The sequence below is a fragment of the Elephas maximus genome, chromosome 11, assembly GCF_024166365.1.
Source record: "Elephas maximus indicus isolate mEleMax1 chromosome 11, mEleMax1 primary haplotype, whole genome shotgun sequence".
NCBI lineage: Eukaryota > Metazoa > Chordata > Mammalia > Proboscidea > Elephantidae > Elephas > Elephas maximus.
The window spans coordinates 44331939-44354689 of record NC_064829.1 but is presented as its reverse complement, the minus strand read 5'-3'; the positions used below and the strand labels follow the sequence as shown (position 1 = coordinate 44354689).

Here is a 22751-nt window from a genome sequence, read left to right as displayed (position 1 = left end):
GCGATGGGGGAAGGATATGGATGCTACAGGGAAAGAAGGAATAGTAAAGATGGTGAAGGGGATATTAAGCCGTGGAGCACTGACAAGGACGTTAGAAGGAGCCAGGGAGTCATTCTCTTGTGCTATTTCCAGGTCACAGTCATTGATTCTGGAAATTCAAAACACTACACTGACTAAAGCATCTTCATTGTCCCTCCATAAGGAGGCTTCCTGACTGTATCTGGAAGCATTCATCCGAGGTTCCCACCTGGGATGAAAGGTATTGATGTCTCACCCAGTCAATAAGCCGGAGTCCCTGTTTGCCTCTCTGGATTCAGATAAGCTCATTCACCCCCAGTGCCTTATCTACACTGAGTCTTGCTCCTGATGCCTTTTTGGTTAAAAGAGAATAAACTAGTTAATTGCTGTTAAAAACTTGAATTTTTTGTTTACATAAAACATGTTTTAGGGTGCATATTTGATAGTTAAGGTTGGTTATGAACTACCATAATTTAATATTGGAAAACAGTTCTCAATGGGTGTTTCACATTTCTGTAGTCTTGAGAGCAGAAGACCTGACAGCCTTTGTCCGGACTATCTTTCCAAGGATATTTGAATACCAAATAGCTTTGGAAGACAGAGATAGTGTCTCCTTCCAGAGCAAAAGGATGGCTTGTTTATTGCATAGGGTAATAAAGATAACATCTCTCTCTGGGACAGAAAGAAGGTATTCTTGCTGTCCATTATAAAATATTCAGCTTCCCTAAGCTCAGGGTTCCCTTCCTCCGGTTTCTCACACTGTGTGTGCAGGTGTCATGTGGCTCTATTCACATCACCCTGTAGGAACTGGAGCATGGAAAACTGCACAAACACTAATAATCCGGCTACTACTATTGCTATTGAGTAATAAAGTCCTTTGTCTCTGACCCAGGAGTTTTGTGTCTTCTGCCTGTGTCCATGAATTGTTGCAGACTTACTTTTTAGCTTACAAGTCTCAGGCCCTTCACAATTCTTGACATCTAATAGCTGTCTATGAAAACATCATGTTGATCATATAATGCCCTCCTTTAACAATTTTCCCAGTGTCATTCTGTGCCCTGAATTTACTTAAGGTTTACACATTGTCTGCTTTCACAAGGAATCAAGATTACTTAATGTTTAAAATATAGTATAAGAGAACACAAATGCAGGTAACTGTGATTCCCTACAGGGGGGAAAAGGGAAGGTTTTGCCTTTTTCCATTTCTAGAGACTGAGAATTGCAAGGCATAAAAACTCATTGATTTGCAAAGGCTCTCAATAAAGTCCCATAGCAGGTGTAGCAGGCAAAGCCTTGGCTTCAGGTAGGTTTCCTGAGAGATTCTAATTGACCAAATGGCATTAAGCAGTGGCAGTCAGGTGAGTTATGGGGAGGTGGGGCAGCCCTGAGTCACTGAACCACAAGGAATCTAATATCCTGCCAATTCATGAAATACCGGACTGGAGGTATCCAAAAGTTTTACACAAGGAAACCAGCATGCATTAGACTGATGATTGACAATATTCCATTGCTACTGTGCCAGTTGGAAATAGGGTCCCAGATGTTTCTGATTTCTGCCATGTGGATTAGGTAACCTAGGAGAATGTCTACACTGGACGGAGACTCAAAATATGTTACACAACAAAAGTGGCAAAGAAGCTCAGTCAAGGACTGGTAACAATGATGACAGTCAGGAGTGGACACCTACATGAAAAATGATCACTCATTTAAATGAACTGAGCACTTTATGATATAACTATATGTCTACATTTGATCCAGATTTGAGGATCAGAAGGCCAGAAGAATTGCTATGTTTGTCAGTACTTTAAATGCTTGGATATGGAAGAAGTATCAGTGTACCATTGTCAGTAATTTCTGTAAGTGCCGTGAGGTGAATGTTGGTGAGTAGGCCATGCAATATAGGCCATATTTTATACCTCCAGGGCCAAAGAATGAGACGTTTGAAAATGCCTCAGGATTCAATTATAGGAAAAAAAAATCACTATTGAACATATTTTTCCCTGACATAAAATTAATACAGTGTGGTGGCAAAATTTTCAAATGTACCTCTAAAGCATTATTTCTGTGTGCAGTATGGAGAATATAGCACTAAATTTAAGAAAAATAACCTCACCATTATGTATGTGCTCATGGCTGGCTAGTCAGTAAAAGCCACCTGTAAGCTCTTGACAGAAGCTTCCTTCTACAGGAAAGGTCATTCTCTCACCCAGCCTCAGGAAGGGCTCACATGTGAAAGGGAGGGAGCAAAGACAGAACACACTTCTAGCCCACTACGGTGAGCAGCTACACCTGCAGGGACCACCATCAACATCTGGTTTTCAAGTGAGTAGTTTTTCTCACTTTATTTCCATGATACAGGTTACCTGGATCTGACACCTATTATAATAGGTTACCTTGATATATTGATTTCACTTATGGGCACATAAAATATAAAAAACTAAACCTACTGCCATCGAGTCAATTCCATGTGTTACAGAGTAGGACTGATCCACAGGTTTTCCTGGCTGTACTCTTTACAGCAGCAGATCACCAGGCCTTTCTTTCGTGGTGCTGTTGGGTGGGTTCAACATGCCAACCTTTAGGTTAGCAGTCGAGTGCAAATCATTTGTACCAAAATCCTCAGAGTAACTCTCCCAAGGGTCATATTAAAGAACTCTTTCCCTCTATCGATAGACACAGAAAAACACTGTACATTTTTTCTGATTAGTGAGAATAACTTGTTTTTAGAGTCATCTGTGAGTTTTTTTAAATAATAGGAAATGGACTTAATTAGATATTTGGATGTATACTACCAAGACTTAGAGAAAGAATAAGGATAATCAAACGAGAATGCATGTATATGTTTGCTTCTCACTTAGGCCTGGTAGTTTCACAGAAAGGAAAAATACTCAGACCATCACCACTAAGTCCATACAGTATTGAGACAAACATCTGCTGTGAGCCACAAGAGGGCTAGATGGAAAATAATTCAAGCACACATTGACTTGATGGTGGGGGTGGTGGCATAATTTATACAAAAGTTATAGCAGATTTAGCTGAGAATGTTTTTGGCTGAAAGATCTGACTAGATGACATATAATGTTATTGGTATTTTACCATTAGCTTTTCCTTCTTTTTAAATGTATTTTGTAAGGGCAAAGGAAATGTAGTTTCTAATGTTTTCATGTCTTGTGCTTTTAAAAAATTTTCCAGAATCTGAGTAAGGAGTTTTAATAAAAGAACACATAAACTGACCTTTAGTCCTGGGGTATATATAATTCAGTAGCAGATATTAGTTTTTCTATCTTTTACTAATGTGACTCTTAAGTGTAGGCCTCAATTTCTGCAGGTATTGGGGAGACGGTAAGCAAAGAGATTGCGTGACATTACTGTGAATAATAGCACAAATAGCATGGTGCCATGATTCCATGGTAAATGACAAATGGCTGGAATGAGAGTGAAAAGGCTGGGTTCTACTCCCAACGCTCCATCTACAAGATCTTCAGCAAATCTTACAATGTCTTTGAGACTCAGTAAAATATAGATAATTGCATCTCCCCTATTCACTCAGATGCACAACAAGGGATTAAAAAGGAGCTTTTTTGGTGGGGAGGGGGGACAAGGCATTCCAAAAATGTGAGGCGTATTAGTATCATATGATTCCATAAGGATAAACAGTGAAAAAGTGAGTCAATCCCTGGCACATTTGGACTATATAATGTCAGGTGTTTGGGGCAGGACAGACATCTGGATGTGTGATTATATTTTTTATTCTTCCTCCAGATGTTGGGACATTATAACTGTTAGGGATAAGCAAAAAATTACTTTGAACATTTGCAAATGGTATCTGGTAGAGAAAAAAAAAACAAAAACTAAACCTACTGCCGTGGACTCATTCCAACTCATGGCAACCCTGTAGGACAGAGCAGAGCTGCTCCACAGGGCTTCCAAGGCTGTAAACCTTTATGGTAGTTGACTATCACATCTTTCTCCTGTGGAGTGGCTGGTGGGTTTGAACTGCCAGTGGTTTGGTTAGCAGTCAAGCTCTTAACTACAGTGCCACCAGACAGAAATAATAAACTATTAATGGGGTGATAGTGGAATCTTTCAAAGAACACTGGCAAACTAGGCTGAGAAAAATCTTTCTCTCATACCTAACTTTGCATTTTTGTCATAAGGCAAAGCTCTCTAAATCAGAAGGAAGCCCTCTAGCTTTTTTGAGGCCATCTTCTTAACAGTATTTCTGTTTATAAAAAGGCGCCCTGGTGGTACAAATGGTTAAGAGTTCAGCTGCTGACCAAAAAGGTTGGTGGTTTGAACCACCCAGGAATTCTGCAGGAGAAAGACAGGAAGATTTGCTTCCATAAAGATTACAGCCAAGAAAGCCCTATGGGGCAGTTCTGATCTGTTACATAGGGTCACTATGAGTTGGAACCGACTCAATGGCACCCAACAACAACATAATTTCCAGTGCTATAATTTAGGCATGTATTGGGATGAGGGAGTTAGAATATGTTGCTGGTTCCAGCTGATATGGGTCATAATTACTTAACATATGATGGACAGCTCCTTAAACTTCAACAAAAGCTATTACTTTTACAGGAGAAAACAAAGAACATCACACCATGCAATTATGTTAATTTGAAATTATGTCTAAATTCAAGCCTAGTGTTCCTTTTTCAGCTCTAAATATCATTTATTGAGTGATATCGATCAAACATTCTCTCAGCCCCTACTAATCCCTTCTTTGAGGGAAAATAACATTTGCTATTTATATTCCAGAAAGTGTATGGACATAATCTTGTATTTCTCCAAATGTATAGTGTGTATACACAAAATAATTATTTTGTTTTCTTTTTTCGGTATCGAAGTTTAAGATATTCTGTCTTTTTAATTGCATAAAATCAAACCAAACCCGTTGTCATCGAGTCGATTCTGACTCCTAATGACCCTACAGACAGAGTAGAACTGCCCCACGGGGTTTCCAAGGAGCAGGTGGTGGATTGAACTGCCGATCTTCCGGTTAGCAGCCGAGTTCTTAACCACTGCACCACGAGGGTGGCCTAAAGTTCAACTCTAACAGGACAAAGTACTTGATGAACTGTCTCTTTCCCACAAGCAGATATCAAGTAGATTAAAAATGTGAGGAAAAACAATACTTACATATGCTGACAAGTCCCCCTCTGCTTGGGGCTATTGTGTGCTTCACAGTTTAGAACACCATTCTGTGAACTGCTGGAGGTACGACTCTCAGAGTTAAAAGTTCCAAGGTTAAGTGCTGAACCACAAGTTTGTAGGGGGAGATTTTTCATTTGGCTCTAGAAATACCATGATTTAGATACAGCAATGATATAAGGCAGGGTTTCGGAACCCAGGGCTCTTATACAACAGTCTGTTTTTCTGACTCTCAGAGTCTCAGTATTTTAAGACTGACCATTACTCATCTGTGACTGAGCCATCTGCCGGGGACAATCTTCCAAAGCTCAGAGCACTGGAGTAACTGGACTGATGGAAAGCTGTAGTGGAGCCAGCCTGCTCCTGTGGAACGAGCCCTGAGGCTTGGAGAGCCGGAGACGAATTAGACAGACGTTATCGTTCCGTTACATCCAGTTCTGCTGAGGTCATTGAGTTTTTCCCTTGTTTAAATTAAACTTTACACCATATTTAGTCAACACTCCTAGAATGAAAAGTTTAGTGTCTCTGTTTTCCTCTGTTGGCTAAGTGTACATTGGGCTGCAAGCCATAACACTCGATTAAACCAAACAGTGATTGCTGGAGAGGTAATCAACAAACACTGAGTAGGAGCCTGTGTCCGAGAACCATCCTCTGTGCTGACAGGAAAGAAAACGAACCGGCAACAGACAGAGCAATCAGGCCACTGGCTGATGTGTGAAGGCTGCAGTGGACAATATTGTTTTTCTCCAAATAAAGCTAAGAAGACAGGGAATTTCTCCAGGGAGAGCCGCCTGTCTGCACATAACTGTGTATACACACACACCCACACATACCACGTGCCAGTAGTTTTTTACTAGATTAAAATTTTCCTTCTTCAATATTTAACTTCTATTTTTACTAGGTCAACATCTTTCTTTGCTTGCTTTAATTAATTTTAGTCTCCATCGGTATAATTTAAACCAGACTGACAGTTTCTATGGTAGTAACATTCAAAAAAGATTACTTTGTTCGGCAGACCCACAAAGCTATACAATAAAGTACTACTTTAATACTCTGTAATTTAGGATTGAATGTCAAAGTCAGTCCAAATTCTATATTCTTCCTTATCAATGGTCATACGTGGACAACCTGCATAAATAATTTTGCCTTCATACAAAACGCACTGAAGAGATCTAAGTTTCTTAAGAGTGACACACAGGCTGCAGTCACCCCTAAACTTACCCCTAGTTACTGTTTCAGTATTAGTTTGCACACAGGAGTCATTACTATGTTACAGAAGAAGCCTGTCTAATGCTAATCCACCACTTTTCCCCCTTTTCTCCCCGCACTCACCTTGGAGATGCTGAGGTGTTCCGGGGGAGGAGGATGGTACCCTGAGAGCCTCTTGTACATCTAGAGATGAAGGGCTATGGCTCAGAGGGGCAGGGGAGGCAGGGGCTGCTGGCGAGGTGAGGTCCAAGGAGAGGTCAGCTCTACCCCGGCTTGCACTCCGGCTTCTCAGCTCCTTCTCATGTGCCTCGGATGCCAATTGCTCCAAGTATTTGTATCTGAAAGTTAAATTCCAAAAGGTTTCCGTAAAAAGAAAGAGGAGCCCGTGGCTGATGCTTGTTTATGGATGAAACACCTGCAGAGTGAGCTGGCTTCCTGATGCACCGAGCACAGTGCAGAGCCGACTGGAGGGCCGGTCTGCCAAAAACACTCAGCCAAGCCAAGATGCGGCTGATTAAAAAACCCGCACCATTCATAACCAAGCAAACTGGGGAAGATGGAAACATCACACGGTCCCCAGACCCTGGGTCGCTGCTGCAGAATCCTATGTTGCTCTTTTAGGAGACATTTGTACAAATATGGAAAACAGCAATAATAACCATCAGATAGCCCTGACAGTGACAGCTGAGAACTGACCGCTCTCAGAGCTCACAGCTGTGCAATGGGAGGGTGCCTCGGTGCAGCACTAAGGAACAATGCCCCCAAATACCAACAGGGATTGTTTGGATGGAGGCCTCTCTGGATTTCTGAACCTGCTTCAACGCTAACAGCAATGCAACTGGAATTCACTTTGTTCTCTCAGTGTCAACCATGGAAACTTTTTTATATTCTAAAATATTTCTGAGTCGGACTCAGAAATCCAATAGCTTGGACCTGACGTCACATATAGTTTATTCATCAAAGTCAGTTTAAAAGAACAAAGATACATCTGTTTTGCATTTCAGACAGGCAGAACCCACTAACTGTTTATTAAGACCAGCTACCAATCATATTCTTCACAGTGCGCTTTATAGATCAGACCAAAATAACTTTGAAATATGTGCCTCTTCCAGATGTCTGCTAATTTTACCCACCATTATTTGTTCGGAAATAAATTTTTGAATTCAGCTGGAGCAGGTTTCTGACTATCTTGCCCACAGCTGAGCTTTGAAACAACTTATTTGGGACCCTCACTCTGCACCCACTAGGACTCACAGCTCCAGCTTGCCCCCCACCACCAGGAAAGTCCCTGACTCTGGCCCACCCAGCCCTCACCCCGTCACTGCACATGGCACCCCTAATTCACTCAGATAAGAAAGGCAGAGCATGTATGGAAAACCTTTAAAACCATGCATTTAGAAAACATGCATTTCTTCCTCCCATCCCTAAAGTGGGTGTGTTTCCCCATGTCTGTAACTAGCACCCCTTCTCCCTGCCAGCCTAAGGCAGCCTGCCCTTCAGGCCAAGTTCACATGAGCATCTCCCTCTGTGAAGCCTGCCTTGACCACCACGGCTGGAAGTGATCTTGGCCTTGCCTCTGAACTCATGTCGGATATGTAGTCCATTCAACTTAGATGGCGTTTTACATTTGCTGCCTGACATATTTAGTCATCTCTTCACATGTGCGCATCTGTTTTCAACAAGCAGGTCATAGGATTTTTGAGAACAGAAAGATTATCATTCTTTTATTCGTTCCCTCGGTGCCTTGCCTCTGTCAGCTGATGGCAAACAAGCCTGGCAGGCAGTGAGGACCTGCAGAGCGACAGCCAACCTGCAGAGGTCTACCTGCAGCCCGGGACACCAGAGGGGCAAATGCACCTGATTGCATTTTCTTGGGGATTGAGTGCTTTCATGGCAACTCCTTGACAAAAGATGTGAGAATGCTCTGTGCATACACACACTGAGGCTTGGCAACAGAGAGCAGCTGCCTCACAGGTACAGGGTGAAGCTAGTCCCAGAGAGAAGGATTTAGAAACCCCTGGACTCTCCTTGCTGACAACATCACCTCTCAAAAGGTAGGAGAGGTAACAAAAAGAGTGTTTCTGAATTTCATTTGGGCCAGCAAGGAAAAACGACCTGGCTGTAGAAGTGACAGGAACCTTGGAAAAATGTGATTTTGAGGGGAAGGGCTGCCAGGAAGAGCCCCCAATAGAAGGCACCTGTTAAATGGTCCTGTGTCAAGTCTGAGGCCATGAATGTTTGGCCCCAGGAGGAGTTTGTGAGCACAGGAATTCCCACATGGAGTCCAAGCCTTCTGCGACAGCAGGAAGGGGCAAGCAAGGGATGGCATGCAAATAAGGGGGTCTGGACAAGCCCAGGAGATCATGAAGCAGGAAAGCAGTGCTGTAACAAAAGTGGATCCAGGAAGGGCGAGAACGAAGCCTCGTCTGAAAGGCCTCAGGCCAGGAGGACAACCCATCTGTCTTCACTGGCCCAGATCTGCTCCTGGACTCTACTATGCTTCCTGGGGGCAGCCAAGGCTAGCCAGCATAGGCTGACAGCCAAAGGGTTCACCCCAACTATCTGGGGGGACTCCAGTGGTTGTTCATCCCAGAGTCTTGGTAGACATGACTACAAGATAATGGGTCATTGTTCTTGGGCACTCTTTGTTCTCACAGATGCCATGAGAAGGCATGAGACATGGGACGAGTCAAGGGTTTAACCTGAATTGTCCCAAGGAGTGAAGATATTTACGTGGTAGACAAAAATGGCAGGGGCAGGGAGGCATGGAGGTCAAGATCTGCTAAAACTTCTGAAAAAGCAGCAATTATGCTCGTGGACTGGAGTGGCAAGGGGACTAGTATTCATAGGAAGATCCCCACCATCCGGCACTGAGAGCTTTACAGCTTAGCAACCCTCTGCCCCATGTGAACCTCTGCAGCCCTTGGGGAGGAAATGGGACCCGTATCATGACCTTCCCGTAGAGAATGACTGCAAGTGCCACATGCCCTCAGGGGCCCAAAAGCACTTGATCCGTTGAGCCCACCAATTTATGTGATGTTCACACAGCCCTGCAACTGACAGACCCCTGTGGAGCCTCCCAAGTGCAAAGTGTTGGGCTTCCTGTCCACAAATTACCACCCCAAGAAAAGTCTTTCCACTTTAGCAGGCTTCATCTAAATATTCCCAAGTATCCTACCGCACCCATATCATTTGTTTATTCATCTTCTCACTTATTTATTGAACATTTGTCAAGTGCCTCTCGTGTGCTAAGAACTGCACTAGGCACTAGGGGTGTAATAATAAACAAGAATAAATCCTACCCTCATGGTGCTCACAGTTCAGTGGAAAAGACAGGCAAATAAACCATTGGAATGAACTCTAGCATGCATGGAGGGCTGGTGCTGGGGCCAGGGGACTGATATGCAGGCTCAGTCTCCTCCCACAGGGCCTTGCAAAAACCCTGCTTGATTGCAGGCAGGCTTAGCTTAATCTAAACCTACTTAGTGATGACCTTTTCCTGCCACCATCCCATTTGGAAATTCCCCCTTATCCAAATCTAGCTCCCTCTAGCTTCTATGGAGCCCTGGTGGCATAGTGGTTAAGAGCTTGGCTGCTAACCAAAAGGTCGGCAGTTCAAATCCACCAGGTGTTCCTTGGAGACCCTATGGGGTTTCCATTCTATCCTATAGGGTTGCTATGAGTTGGGAATCAACTTGATGGCAATGGATTTTCTAACTTCTACTCTACTCTATCCTCAGTCCTTTTTAGCACTGCTCAGAATCCTCTTTTATTGCTTCCCTGATCACTTTTAGGCATAATTTCCAAAATCCTAGCCCAGGCCCAGCCCTTGCCCTGCACTCTGTTCCCATTACCCCTGCTTTGCCATAAGGTGTTTGCTCTACATGTCCCATCATCCTTCGCAGACTAGCAAATTCAAAGTGAACTGACCCTCCCATCTCCACATTTCCCCACCCAGCCTGGATCTCATCCCTTTCTACCTCCTTCTGACACGAAATGAAATGGAATAAAACGAAATAAATAGCAACATGTGCTTGGATGGCTGTTATACCTCAAAGTAGCAAATGACATTCACCTGGCTACACTTACATGCTGCAGGCCTCAGAACCATCTGCTGTGACTCTTGTCGTCTTTTTCTGAGTCTTTTGCATTAAGGGTACGAGACATGAGATCCCACAAACACCACCAGCTCTGTCCTGAAGGATGAATTAATGGCGTCCTCTCCCTTATTTCTGTACCTCTTTCTACCTCTGATCCCCACTAGTTTCCCCACCCATTCTCCAATTTCATTAGAGTTGGAAATCTTCTCTTTTCGGGGCTTACTGGGAATCCCCAACAGCCTTCCAAACAGGAATGAACTATCCCTCTCATCTTTACCAGGTAATTCAAGAACTAACCAACCAAGAAGAGCAGCTGGTCCAAGCCAAAGGAAAATGCTTGACTGTTTCCCCAAGCCTTCATGCAGACAGAAAGGTGAGCTGCAAGGAAAGAACCCCATAGAGAGCCCGCTCTTGCACCAGCTAGGAAGGCCCAGGCTGTGCGTGACAGGGGGGATGGGTCTGTTGGGAGAACTAAAGGAGAGGTGCGGCAAAGTCATCTGCACACGTTTTCCAGGCAGAAGGGAAGGCTTGCATTGAAAACAAAGCGGTAAATAATATCCAGGAAGAGCTGGCCTCTAACGGCTTTGGAGCCTTCTGAGATCATTAGAACCGGTTCACAACTGACACAGCACCCTGACATCTTCCCAGGGGCATCCAAGTCTCTGCAGCTGTTTGCCTGTGTGGATACAACCTGACAAGCTGTGGAAAGCTCAAAAGTTCAGAATCTGGAGAGAGAACTAAAAAAAAAAAAAAGTTAATTCTGTTAAGCCTAGGCAAACTGTCGACAGGATTTTCAGGAAAAAGATGATGTTTCTCAAGCACAATGACAAAAACAGGTACTAATTAGAGAAACAGAAGTTTCTTTACCAGTATCCTTTGCTCTAAATTTGCTAGCCACAATTGGTTATTAGGATGGCAATAATAGAACCCAATGTTGATATGAAAGCAATGCTGTAATTTTAGTTGTTTTTAGTTGAACACAGTTTCCACTCTTTCCTATATCAGCCTGCCCTGATCTATTTAGTTGATGTTGCCTAAAAAATTAGCACAATTTCACTTTTTATTGGCACAGTGCAGAGTGTTAAGTTCCCAGCTGGCTCTCATATAAAATCTGCCTTTCCATCTCTCCATGCAGTAACCCCATCTAGTGGTAGAGGGAGAGACTGCAGGCTGTCTAGTGCTTGGGGCCAAAACCTTGTCTCTTGTGGGAGTACTTCCAAATAGTTTCCTTTGTTCATCTCCATTTATCATACAATGATCACACTAATTTTGTATCGCTTATTGGGATTCAAAGCACATTTCCAGTAAGATCAATGGACTGGCTTATGGCTTGAGTATTTTTAATAAAACTATTGGTCATTATTTGTTCCATACACTTTTCCTGAGTTCCTATCATGTGCCGAGCATTGTAATGGGCACCGGGAATACCAAGGAAAAGCAGGTATGATTACTCCCATCAAAGAGCTGAGTACAGTTCAGGGAGGAGACAGATAAGTGATCAGGTACATCCAACGACAGTTTCAGGCATGCTGTGTACCCTGGTTGGTTGTTGAAGGAAGGTGGAACAAGTGGCCTGGAAGTACATACTAGGGACATCTAACCCAGTCTCAGTAGGGGTGATGGTAGGTATTTAAAAACCACATCATATATCAGAAAGGCCTGACCATCTACTTCCAAAAAAATCAGCCAATGAAAACCCTATAGATAGCAATAGTCTGATCCCACTCTGCGTGGGGTCACCATGAGTTGGGGGTTGACTGGACAGCCGCTAACAACAACATGCTCACTTGCAGAAGAGTTTTGGAGGCACAGACACATACAGGTCACATCATGATGACACTAAATGATAAATCCTTACTTTCCTGGAAAATTTAGATAACCAGGATATACTACTCTGCAAAATGCCAGTTACCCGAGGTCTTAGGTGTCTGAAGTGACGCTCTTATATTTTAATTAACACAGTCTCCTCTGGATGCTTGGTTAAGAGTGCAAAGCCATGTGTCATTTGGTGAACAAAGGGGAAAAAACGAGGTATACAAACCTTTCTTCTCTTGCTTGTCTTTGCTCTTCTCTTTTGTCTAAATACTCTCGGCTAATGGAAATTCGCAGAATGAAACAGGGAAGGAAAAAAACATAATTAGATGCTCATAGAATTTGTTTTAGAATTGCCAAGAAAGTAACAGTCTATCGTGAAAGCCTGCTATTGCTTCAGAAATGGGAAGTCACTGAGACTGAATTTGAAAAATCAAGTTTAAAGGCTATGCTTTAAAAGTACCAAATACAACAGATTTTCTAGCCCAGGATTCTTCTCTCTGCATCCTTCCCATTCTGTTTCTATGCAGGGGTCCCTGGAAGCCCTCGGTTTGTGCATCACTTTGTCTGTACCCATGAGATGCCCAACTTTGTCCAATTTTAACATTTTACTTTTCTGTTACTACTGGTCAGCTTCCAACTTGAATCTAAGATTTAAGACTGTGGTTGGTCACCTCTTAGTGGACCATTTATTTTCCTGGAGAACTCCAACATCACAGTTTTCTACACAGGACTTCATAATGTAGCTTAAGTATTCTGCCCCTCTCTGCCCTGGTGGCTGGATACAAAGGGATAGTAAGTTAGAGAGAACAAAGCAAATTAGGAGGGAAAGAAAAGGCAACAGGAAGACTCAGATATGTTATTGTTTATAAACACCTTTGTCACTTTCCACGCTAGAAACTTTCCTATAGGCCAGGAAGCTAAAAGCCATATTCAGTAAAATAACAAGGCAAGGAACAACTTTTAGGTGCTTTGCGGGCAAAACACACAAGGAGCATGAACAACTTAAACCAATGAAATGGCTGGTGAAAGGCCAGCCATTTGGGTAAGTCCAGGGATGACTTTATAAAGCTTTTCCTATTTCCCGTTTGAATTTCTTTGCGCTTATATCCCCCGACTTGCAGAATGGTGCTATAGTCAGCATTGTTAATAGTTGCCCAGTGGTCTGGCCTGATGATCAGCATTCCTTCCCAGACAAGAGTCATTTTACCAGGATCATTCTGTTCTTAAATGACATGGAAGGATTGTTTGGGGCCAAGAGTGAATGGTGAACGGTTATAAGCATGGACTCTGAAGACAGGCTGCCTGGGTCTATCTAGCCCTCACTCTGCCACTTGTTGCTGTGTTATCTTGGACAAGTTACTTGACTTGCCATGCCTCAGTTTCCTCATCTGTAAAATGGGGATAATAATCATACTTACCTTAGACAGCTGGTGTGCAGATTAAGTGGGTTACATACGAAAAGTAATTAAAAGTATGCCAGGCACATTGTTAAGTCTATCATTATGGCAGGTTTCACCATCATCCAGGTGTTCCCCCAAGAGTGAGTTCCGTTTTGATTTCCAACTTGCTGCTTGTCCCCGTGCCTTCTGATCCTTTTGGTATGACATGATGATGCGGTTGTGTGTCAGGGTCTATCTGATGGCAAGTGTTCTCTCTGGTATATTATTACTTTGGGTCTCCTTATGCAGTGACACTGACTCATGGTCTCATGTTGCTTTCAGTAATTTAAAGATCACAATTGATCTTACACTTAGCCCTCAAACTGTGCTACAAATTGCAGACTATGGAAAGGCATGGCTTCTGTCCACCTGGAGACTGGAATCTAGTTAGGATTGAGAAAGGTCACTGACATTGGGGCCTCAGGGCAAAATAGCCACGTTGCACTGCTGGCAAAGACAGCAGCATGATCACATCACCTCAGGCCCCAAAGGAGTCTCCAATAGATTGCAGAGTGATATAACATGAGGGCTGCAAAGGATCAGAGGCTACCTACCCATTACTGCTGAGTCAATTCCAACTCATAGCGACACTAGAGGACAGAGTAGACTTGCCCCACAGGGTTTCCAAGGCCATAATTTTTTTTTAAATTGTGTTTTAAGTGAAAGTTTACAGTTCAAGTTAGTTTCTCATATAAATATTTATACACACATTGTCATGTGGCCCTAGTTGCTCCCCTTGTTATGTGACAGCACACTCTTCCTTTCTACCCCAGATCTCCTGTGTCCATTCAACCAGCCCCTGTCCCTTTCTGCCTTCTCATCTCACCTCTGCACAGGAGCTGCCCATTTAGTCTCATCTATCTACTTGAGCTAAGAAGCACTCTCTTCACGAGTATCATTTTATGTCTTATAGTCCAGTCTATTCTTTGTCTGAAGAGTTGGCTTTGGGAATGGTTTCAGTTCTGGGGTAACATAGAGTCTAGGGGCCATGTCTTCTGGGGTCCCTCCAGTCTCAGTCAGACCATTAAGTCTGGTCTTTTAACTGGAATTTGAGTTCTGCACCCCACATTTCTCCAGCTCCATCAGGGACTCTCTGTTGTGTTCCCTGTCAGGGCAGTCATTGGTGGTAGCCAGGCACCATCTAGTTCTTCTGGTCTCAGGCTGATGAAGTCTCTGGTTTATGCGGCCCTTTCTGTCTCTTGGGCTAATATCCTCCTTGTGTCTTTGGTGCTCTTCATTCTCCTTTGCTCCAGGTGGGCTGGGACCAATTAAGGTATCTTAGATGGCCGCTTGCTAGCTTTTAAGACCCCAGGCACCAAGGCCGTTAATTTTTACAGAACAGACTGCCACATCTTTCTCCCATGGAGTAGCTGATAAGTTTGAATCACCGACCTTTCAGTTAGCAGCCAAGAGCTTAACTGCTGTGCCACCAGGGCTCCTTAGAGACTACTTAGTCGACTTTGTGTTATCTTACAGATGAGAAAATTGAAATTCAGAGAGATTAAGTTATGGACTCAAGGTTACATAGTTGGCTAGTAGGAGAGCAAATAATAAATATCAGTAACGTGCCAGCAATATAAACTGATGTAGGAAGGTGCTTCACTGTGAGGCACAGATACAAATGAGTATTAGAATGGAATAAGGTGTTAGTGCACAGTGTCTAAAAAAAGAAGAAAGCCATTCACTAGAGAAAGTTTTATGAACGAGGCTCCAGAGACAGGACGCAGATGAGCAGGGAAGAGACCTGCCTGAGACTATGGGAAGGGAGGACTCCTTTGATTCACTGTCCTCATTTGGTGAGGTGAGTGGCACGTGTGAGAAGCACTGCAGTATGTCTGGCCTGGCTGAGCTCCTATTTAGTTAAGTGTTTACACCTCACCTGAGGTATGCATTATCTATCATGTCCAAGCTCTATTCTTGGCTCTGGATACCCTCACCTGGACAGGGCTGAAATTTGGCTGAGGAAAGGTGCTGCTGTGAAGCTACTTGCTCACTCATCTGAAGAGGCTGCCTGAAAAATGGGATTTCCCCACCTGCTGACCCTTAGGGGCCCCTTTGTCCTCCTCTGCCTAGAAAGGGGGGCCTTCTCTTGGAGTTCTTTCATTCCACACTGGGTGTGCACTTCTGGGTTTCAGGGTGCCTTTGAATACACCCAAAAAACCAAATCCATTGCCATCGAGTTGATTCTGACTCTTAGCCACCCTACAGGACAGAGTAGAACTCCCCCACAGGATTTCCAAGAAACGGCTGGTGGATTCAAACTGCTTACCTCTCGGTTGGCAGCCAACCTCTTAACCACTGTGCCACCATGGGTCCTTTAAGTACATACCAGGTGATATTGGAGGGAAAAAAAAGATAAACTCTGCACTGATTTGGTAGAACTTTGATTTCTAGTCTCCTTTCCCAATTCACCTGCTCCTGTCTACATTTCAGAGTTTTCTGAGCCCCATGCTCTCTGCCCATGATTTTTGGCTGCATTCAGGGATGCAGTGAGAGAGACAGGGTGGAGTGTGCTGGCTCCGTCTTCTCCAGAACTGGTACCCTGTTTTAAGAATTTTTCAATTAAAAAAAAAACCTTGGGATGTGTAAGCCAATCTCAGAATTTTCCATGTGTCAGGTTGTCTGCTGCTATTTGGTGGCAAAATATGCAAGTCTCTGAGAAAGCCAGGAATCAAGATCATTTAGCCTGTTCCTTTGGTTTTACAAATTGGTCTTTGCAAAAGTGACAATGTCCAGAACTACCTCATAAAATTTGACAGCTCAGGGGCAATGATGTTGGTTAACTTTATGTAGCCCATTAACCTAGTCTTGTGAAAGCTAGCATTTCGCCCACATTCTTGGGGTATTTGCTTTCATGTAGAAGTGAGTTACAGTTAAAACAACCTCAGAACTCTGCTCATATTTTGATTGTTTCTGCAATTACATATACCCTACCTGGCTGCTGGAAAAAAAAAAAAAAACAACTAAGTTACTGGATCTCTAAATCTGCATTGACAATGCTTTCCATTCCTGGTGGATTTAAATAGGAGTAATCAATGGGAATACTGTTGGCCAAATGAATTGAACTGGGGTAACAGGAAGTGGAAATAGGGGAGAAAAATGAAAAGAAGAAAGAATGCAGAAGCTACAGGAGGGATGGCTGGAAGATGAAGAAGGGGGAGAAGGTGAAAAGGAAATGGGGGAAAAGCAGAGTAAAGAAAGGGATAGGAAAAGGGGGCACTGGCAGAGTAGAGGGAATGAGACGGATAAGGAAAGACTCAGCAAGTGTTTTGCGTTCCATGAAGCACAGCACAGCATGAAGCTCAGGGAAGAGGAGTGAAAGGAGGGTGACTTGGAGGATGCTGAGAACAGGTGAACTGGTCGTAGGACAGACAGAGGACACTCAGTAAGGGGCAGTTGGTCCAACGTATGGAACCTGGAGTGTGCCACAGCCAGGAGCACATTCTTGTAGCTGGACAGAGACCAAGGAGATCAGGGAAACAATGGGCTGACAGAGAGCGACACCATAAATTTTTTTCCCCCTAGGGGAGGAGATATTAGTCTTAAAAAAAAAAAAAAAAGAAGGCTGCTATAGGGAGCAGGAAGCAAACTGGATAATGAGAAAAGCCTTTTCTTTTAGGCATCTGATAGAACATGAATAAAATATGAGGAGCTTTAGAGGGAAATGGCGAATTAAGTTAAGACAATTAGGCTATCTGTCCTCAGGAAGGCCTGTGTAAGACCATTTTAGATTCTGGTGGACTAAATAAGACACAAGTCACTAATTGTATTTGGCTGACTGTCCAAACTTCCTCCCATATGGTCAGAGAAAGAAAGGTCGCAGCAAACCAGACCTAGACTATTTTAGGTATGTCCTGCTCTGCCTTGAAGATGCAATACAATCTGAAGCAAATACATTACTTCCTAGCCCTTTAATACCAGCATTAATCATACACAGTGGTGAAGGCATGTGCTTTCATTCTCAATTTATTATTTAAAAAAAACAAAAACAAAGCCCTTTATATCTTTCTTACCTGAATTTGTTTCTTTCTTCCCTTTCTATTCTCTGCAGCCTTTCTTCTCTCTCCTGCCGCCGCCTCTCCCTCTCTGCCGCCAATGACTCTTGATGCTGCCTAAAGGATGACGTGAGAAGACCACTCAATGATGACCTACAGATACAACGAGTTCATGTTTAGTTGCTTGACCAGTGATTGGTTTGTGAAGTTGGAATCAGTCAGACCTTGGTTAGCATTGAGGGTCTGCCAGTTGCTAGGCAGTGCTTGGGTAAAATGATTGTCTCAGGTCTTCTGTTTCAGGACCTCCATTTGTAAATGGAGGTAAGTAACCTGCTTCATGTGCTGGGAGGACAAAAAAGTGGTAATGTATATAAAGTACTTAGCAACATCCTTGGCATATACATAGTCATCAATAGTAGGTGCTAGCATTATCCAAAAACTTTGTGAAATACGCACAAATAGAAATACAATCTATATATATTTTATAGTTGAAGGTCAGACTTTGAAGGGCTGAAATCAACTTTTAATCTTAAACTGTGTTCTATTATATATGTAGTAAGGATAGTTCATCATACACTAATTTCTTATTATACACCTCAAGATAATCGGATCACCTTAAGAGGAAGTACTGGAATGACAGATGAGAAGACAAGACGTAGAAATCAATGGTCTGAAATCTGTATAAAATTAAGAAAATTTCATTCCACATCAAGATGCATCCAACAACACTCAGCATGTTCAAAGGACAGTACTGGACAAATAGTCTGGACTGTTCACTGAAGGCTGTATAATGGGGATGGTCAGTTGTGTGGGGAGAGAAGGGCAAGCCTGTTGGTCTACACTTTTGGTGAGGAGTAAAATGAGAACCTTACCATTCCCCTTACATTTCTGACTTTAGCTTGGTCTTCTAAATATTTCAGCTTACAGGGGAAAAAACAAATTTTAAGGACCAGTATTTCATGCAGTAACAAACTACCATATTTTTATGCAAATAATGGGTACCTTCTATGTTTGTTTGCCAGTTGTTTGCCAGCTGTACCCTCCTGGCACAAGGTATTTTCGTAAGTGTTGCTATGTCACTTTTCTTTACATTTTACTGTAAAAAAAAAAAAAAAAAAAGGCATAACACACTTATGAAAATACCTCAGGGGCAGGGCAGTTGGCAGACAAACATAGAAGGCCCATGTTATTTGCATAAAAATGTGTTATCTAAAAGCACTGTTTAGATAGAGAATGGAATATTTTGTACCTATTCCTCCCTTAGAGACTATCTTGTTATATAACATTTCACATTTATGACAATCGTGAAAAATCTACTATCTGACTACTTTGTGCATTAACAATGTATGTCTGGCAGTAACGAATGCCAAGGTGCAAGGTGAGAGTTACACTGGCTGTGATGGTTAAGGCTATGTGTTAACTTGGCTGGGCCATGATTCTCAGTGGTTTGGCAGTTACGCAATGATGTGATTTGGCAGTTGTGTAATGATATAGTATGGCAGTTAGGTAGTGATGTAATCTGGAAGTTATATAATGATGTAGCCATCCTCCATTTTGTGATCTGAGGTGATCATCCTCCATTTTTGCCTAATGCTGAGTTTTACATAATGACCTGGTCTTTGGAACTTAACCATGTTAACAAGTGAGGAATGGGTGTTGTAATAAGTTGTTTTAAAAAAATTGCTTTTATACTCAAAACTGAAACACTTTTTTTCCTGCGGGAAGCAGTGTACAAAGTAATGAAATGTGTTATCCTGACCTCGTTAATGCCAATTTTGCAAACTACCCCATGCTTCTTTATAGTGAGAAGATGGCTATGTTACTGGGTTGTCAGTGGATACATCTGGTCACAGTGAAGCGTCTATATATTATACATTAACATAACTTCCTTGTATAAAAACAAGAATATTAATATTACTAGAGTTTAAGAAAGTAACCACTGTCCAGTTTGGTCAAGTGGATGCTGTCACTCTCTCCTGGGTGCCCCTAAAAAAGATACGTGCAGATCATCCTCCTCCACACCGGGACCTTGCAAAAGCAGATCTCATCCTTGGCTCTGGGGGTAAAGTACACCAGTAAGAAACCAGCAGGCAGTATTTCAGTATTGAAAGAACTGAAATGTCAGCTTCTGTCTGAAAGCAATAAGGAATGGTTCCTTTTTTTGGAAATGAAGCAAAATGCATTAAGCAATTCAAGACCCATTCTCTTCTGTGTAAGGGCACCTTAAAACTGAGGTGCCTGGCCTGACTAAGTGACTGACACAGGTTTGAATCAAACTCCCCCTTTGCCCTAGATCCCTGCCCTCTGCTTTCAAAATATGTGTATCCCTCCCCCGCCTTGGGTGTACAAGTATATGGTTATGCTTACTTAAGACTGTGATAAAAAATGTTCTGTTCTCAGAAAGAATGCCTGTAGACAAAATTATAGTTTATGGTTAAGCAAATGATAAGAACGTTCTGGAAAGAGAATGTCGAGAATGTTCCCTGAAAAGCTGTTTATATAAGATTGTTCTCAGAAAATTGCTTATGCAGTCTGTGATGGAAAATGGATTCACCACTATTGTAAAAGGTTAACTTGTGACTCACGTGTAACCCCCAGCCTTCCCTATAAAAATCCCTCTCCCCTTTCGGATTTTGGAGCATTTGGTATTTTACCAAGTGTTACTCCAGCTTCAGCTGTAACAGATCCTCAATAAAACTCTTTATCAATTCTCTCCTTACAGGGTTCTTGTTATCTTACACTTTGACACTTGAGTGCCTTAACACAGATTCATGTAGCAGAAAGAGAGAATTAAAGGACTCCCATGAGCTTAGGTATCCTGGATGCATATAAACTATTTTGGTTATATTGGAAACAAAGGGATTTAAACATAGTATTAATAAAGTAAATTTCTCAGGGTCTCATGCTGCCTAGACAAGCCTGGCACAGAAGAATATAAACTCTGGTTCTATAAATCCTATCTCTGGAAATGGGTATAATACCAATGCTTGACTGCATTCAAATCATGCAAAGGGAATATTCCAAATCATCATTTAAGAAATCCCCCAAATTCAAGCTAGCATGGAAAATCTTTCTCTTCATACAGGCATCTTTAATAGATTTTTATCTTTTCTATTAAGCTCTCCAGGAAAACATCTACAGTCATTGGAAGTTGTTGCAATGTTTAATCTCCACAGATTAGGCAGCCAACTATAACGTAATTAAATGAGCACAAAGCTTGGGATGAGAAAATCTGAGTATGGCCAGTCATTTAACCTCTCTAAGCCTCAAAAAAAATTTTTTTTAAGCCTCAGTTAACTTATCTGTAAAATGGAGATAATTATACTTCCAACTCATGAGGCACTGCAAAGCTTAAAAGACAGCATATGTATAAAATTGCTTAGAACAGCATCTGAGCCACAGGAGGCACTGAGTAGATCCCACTTTACATTGGGAGTTAAAATCTGCAGATGGGTGGCTTGCACTGCAGTCCCCAAGGCAGATATGGAGGAAGGTATTGGCAGTTTCCAGCCTGAGGGGCTGGAGTGGGCTGGTGGGGGGCTAGGAGTTTGATCTGAACTTCCCCTTCAAGACTACCAGCTGGGTCAGTTATCAGGACTGCCGGGCTACCCTAGAATGCACCTGGAAAGTGAAGTCATCTGCTGTTATACCAAGGCAGCTACAGCTGAGTGAAGGCACGTAGGAAACCAGATGGCGAGGGGTCAGGGAGAGAGATTTTGCAAGGGAGCAGATGATGTACTGAGTGAAAGAAGTTGCAGTGTTTAATCTTGGCAATACCAGATCCTGGCGTTGGCCCCAGGAATCCCACCTGGTTAAAGCCTGCCTTGCTGGAATGTTTGGAGCAGGAACTCTGTTTCACTGAAATATGGTTGTCATAATAGTTAACATTTACGGAGATGATACTGTGTGCCAGGTACGAGATGTGTGATGGCTCTTTTTATATATATGATATTATTGTGGTAAAATATATATCATAAAATATTTGCCGATTTAAACCATTTTTAAGAGTACGATTCAGTGGCATTAATTATACTCACCATGTTGTACAACCATCACCACTATCTATTTCCAGACATTTTCCATAACCCTAAATAGAAACTCAGTACCCAGTAAGCCATAACTCACCATTCCCTTCTCTCTCAGCCCCTGGTGACCACTAACAAAGATTTATTTTGTCCCTATGCGTTTGACTCTTCTAGGTACTTCATATGAGTGGGATCATACAATATTTGTCCTTTTGTTTCTGATTTATGTCACTCAGCACAGTATTTTCAAGGTTCATCCGTGTTGTAGCATGTATTAGGACTTCATTTCTATTTCTGGCTGAGTAATATTCCATTGTATGGATAGACCACACTTTGTTTACTATAATGGCTCTTTTAATCCACACAACCCCTTGGATGAGGTTCTATTATTTTCTCCTCTTCACAGATGAGGAAACTGAAGCACAAAGAAGTTACACTCAGCAGAGCTGGGCTTTTAGGCAGGCTTGTGGGACTCAGTTTGACCATACTTCTCTTCTTCTTCCTCCTCTCACCACTGGTACTTAGTAAACTGCCTGCAGTACTTGTTACATGTATCAGCATAATCATGTTTTCCGTGTCTGCCTCTCTTGGCAGCCTGTTTTGGGGTCAGGTCCTATCTTCTCGCTCATCTGTGGGCTCTGGCACATAAAAGCGCTTTGCTGGCTGCCTGATGAATAAGTCACAGTCATCTGGATATGCTAATCTTGGTGCGTGTGCACCCAAAGCCCATTCTCTAAAGGAAAACACATGAGCATGAGGGTACCTTTTGAATAAGGCCTTGTACCCCTGGCAACAGCTGAGCAAATGCAGGGTGGGTTCCCGTCCCCAAAGCAGCCCATCCACAGGCAGGCTGTCCAGCATCCTGTAAGGCTCCCAGTACAGAAGGCTGAGCTAGTCACAGCTATGCAGAGAACCACATGGTGAGGGGCTGAGACATGTTAACAGCAAAGCATCAGAGGGCACAGCTAAGAACTCTCACTGCCCAGGACATCCAGC

At 42.7% G+C, this 22751-nt stretch overlaps 1 protein-coding gene across 5 annotated transcripts in view; it reads right to left on the bottom strand.

The window, feature by feature from the left end:
* Positions 1-22751, bottom strand: part of FHOD3 (formin homology 2 domain containing 3) — a 509300-nt gene that overhangs the window by 84336 nt on the left and 402213 nt on the right. For 3 of the 5 annotated variants that reach the window (XM_049901902.1, XM_049901904.1, XM_049901905.1), the window contains 3 exons: positions 17749-17883; positions 12523-12573; positions 6505-6719 (listed from right to left, as the gene is read on the bottom strand). In XM_049901902.1, the coding sequence (XP_049757859.1) occupies positions 6505-6719; positions 12523-12573; positions 17749-17883 (401 nt within the window). The remainder of the gene's footprint in view (positions 1-6504; positions 6720-12522; positions 12574-17748; positions 17884-22751) is intronic. The other 2 variants (XM_049901903.1, XM_049901906.1) reach the window with 1 other exon arrangement.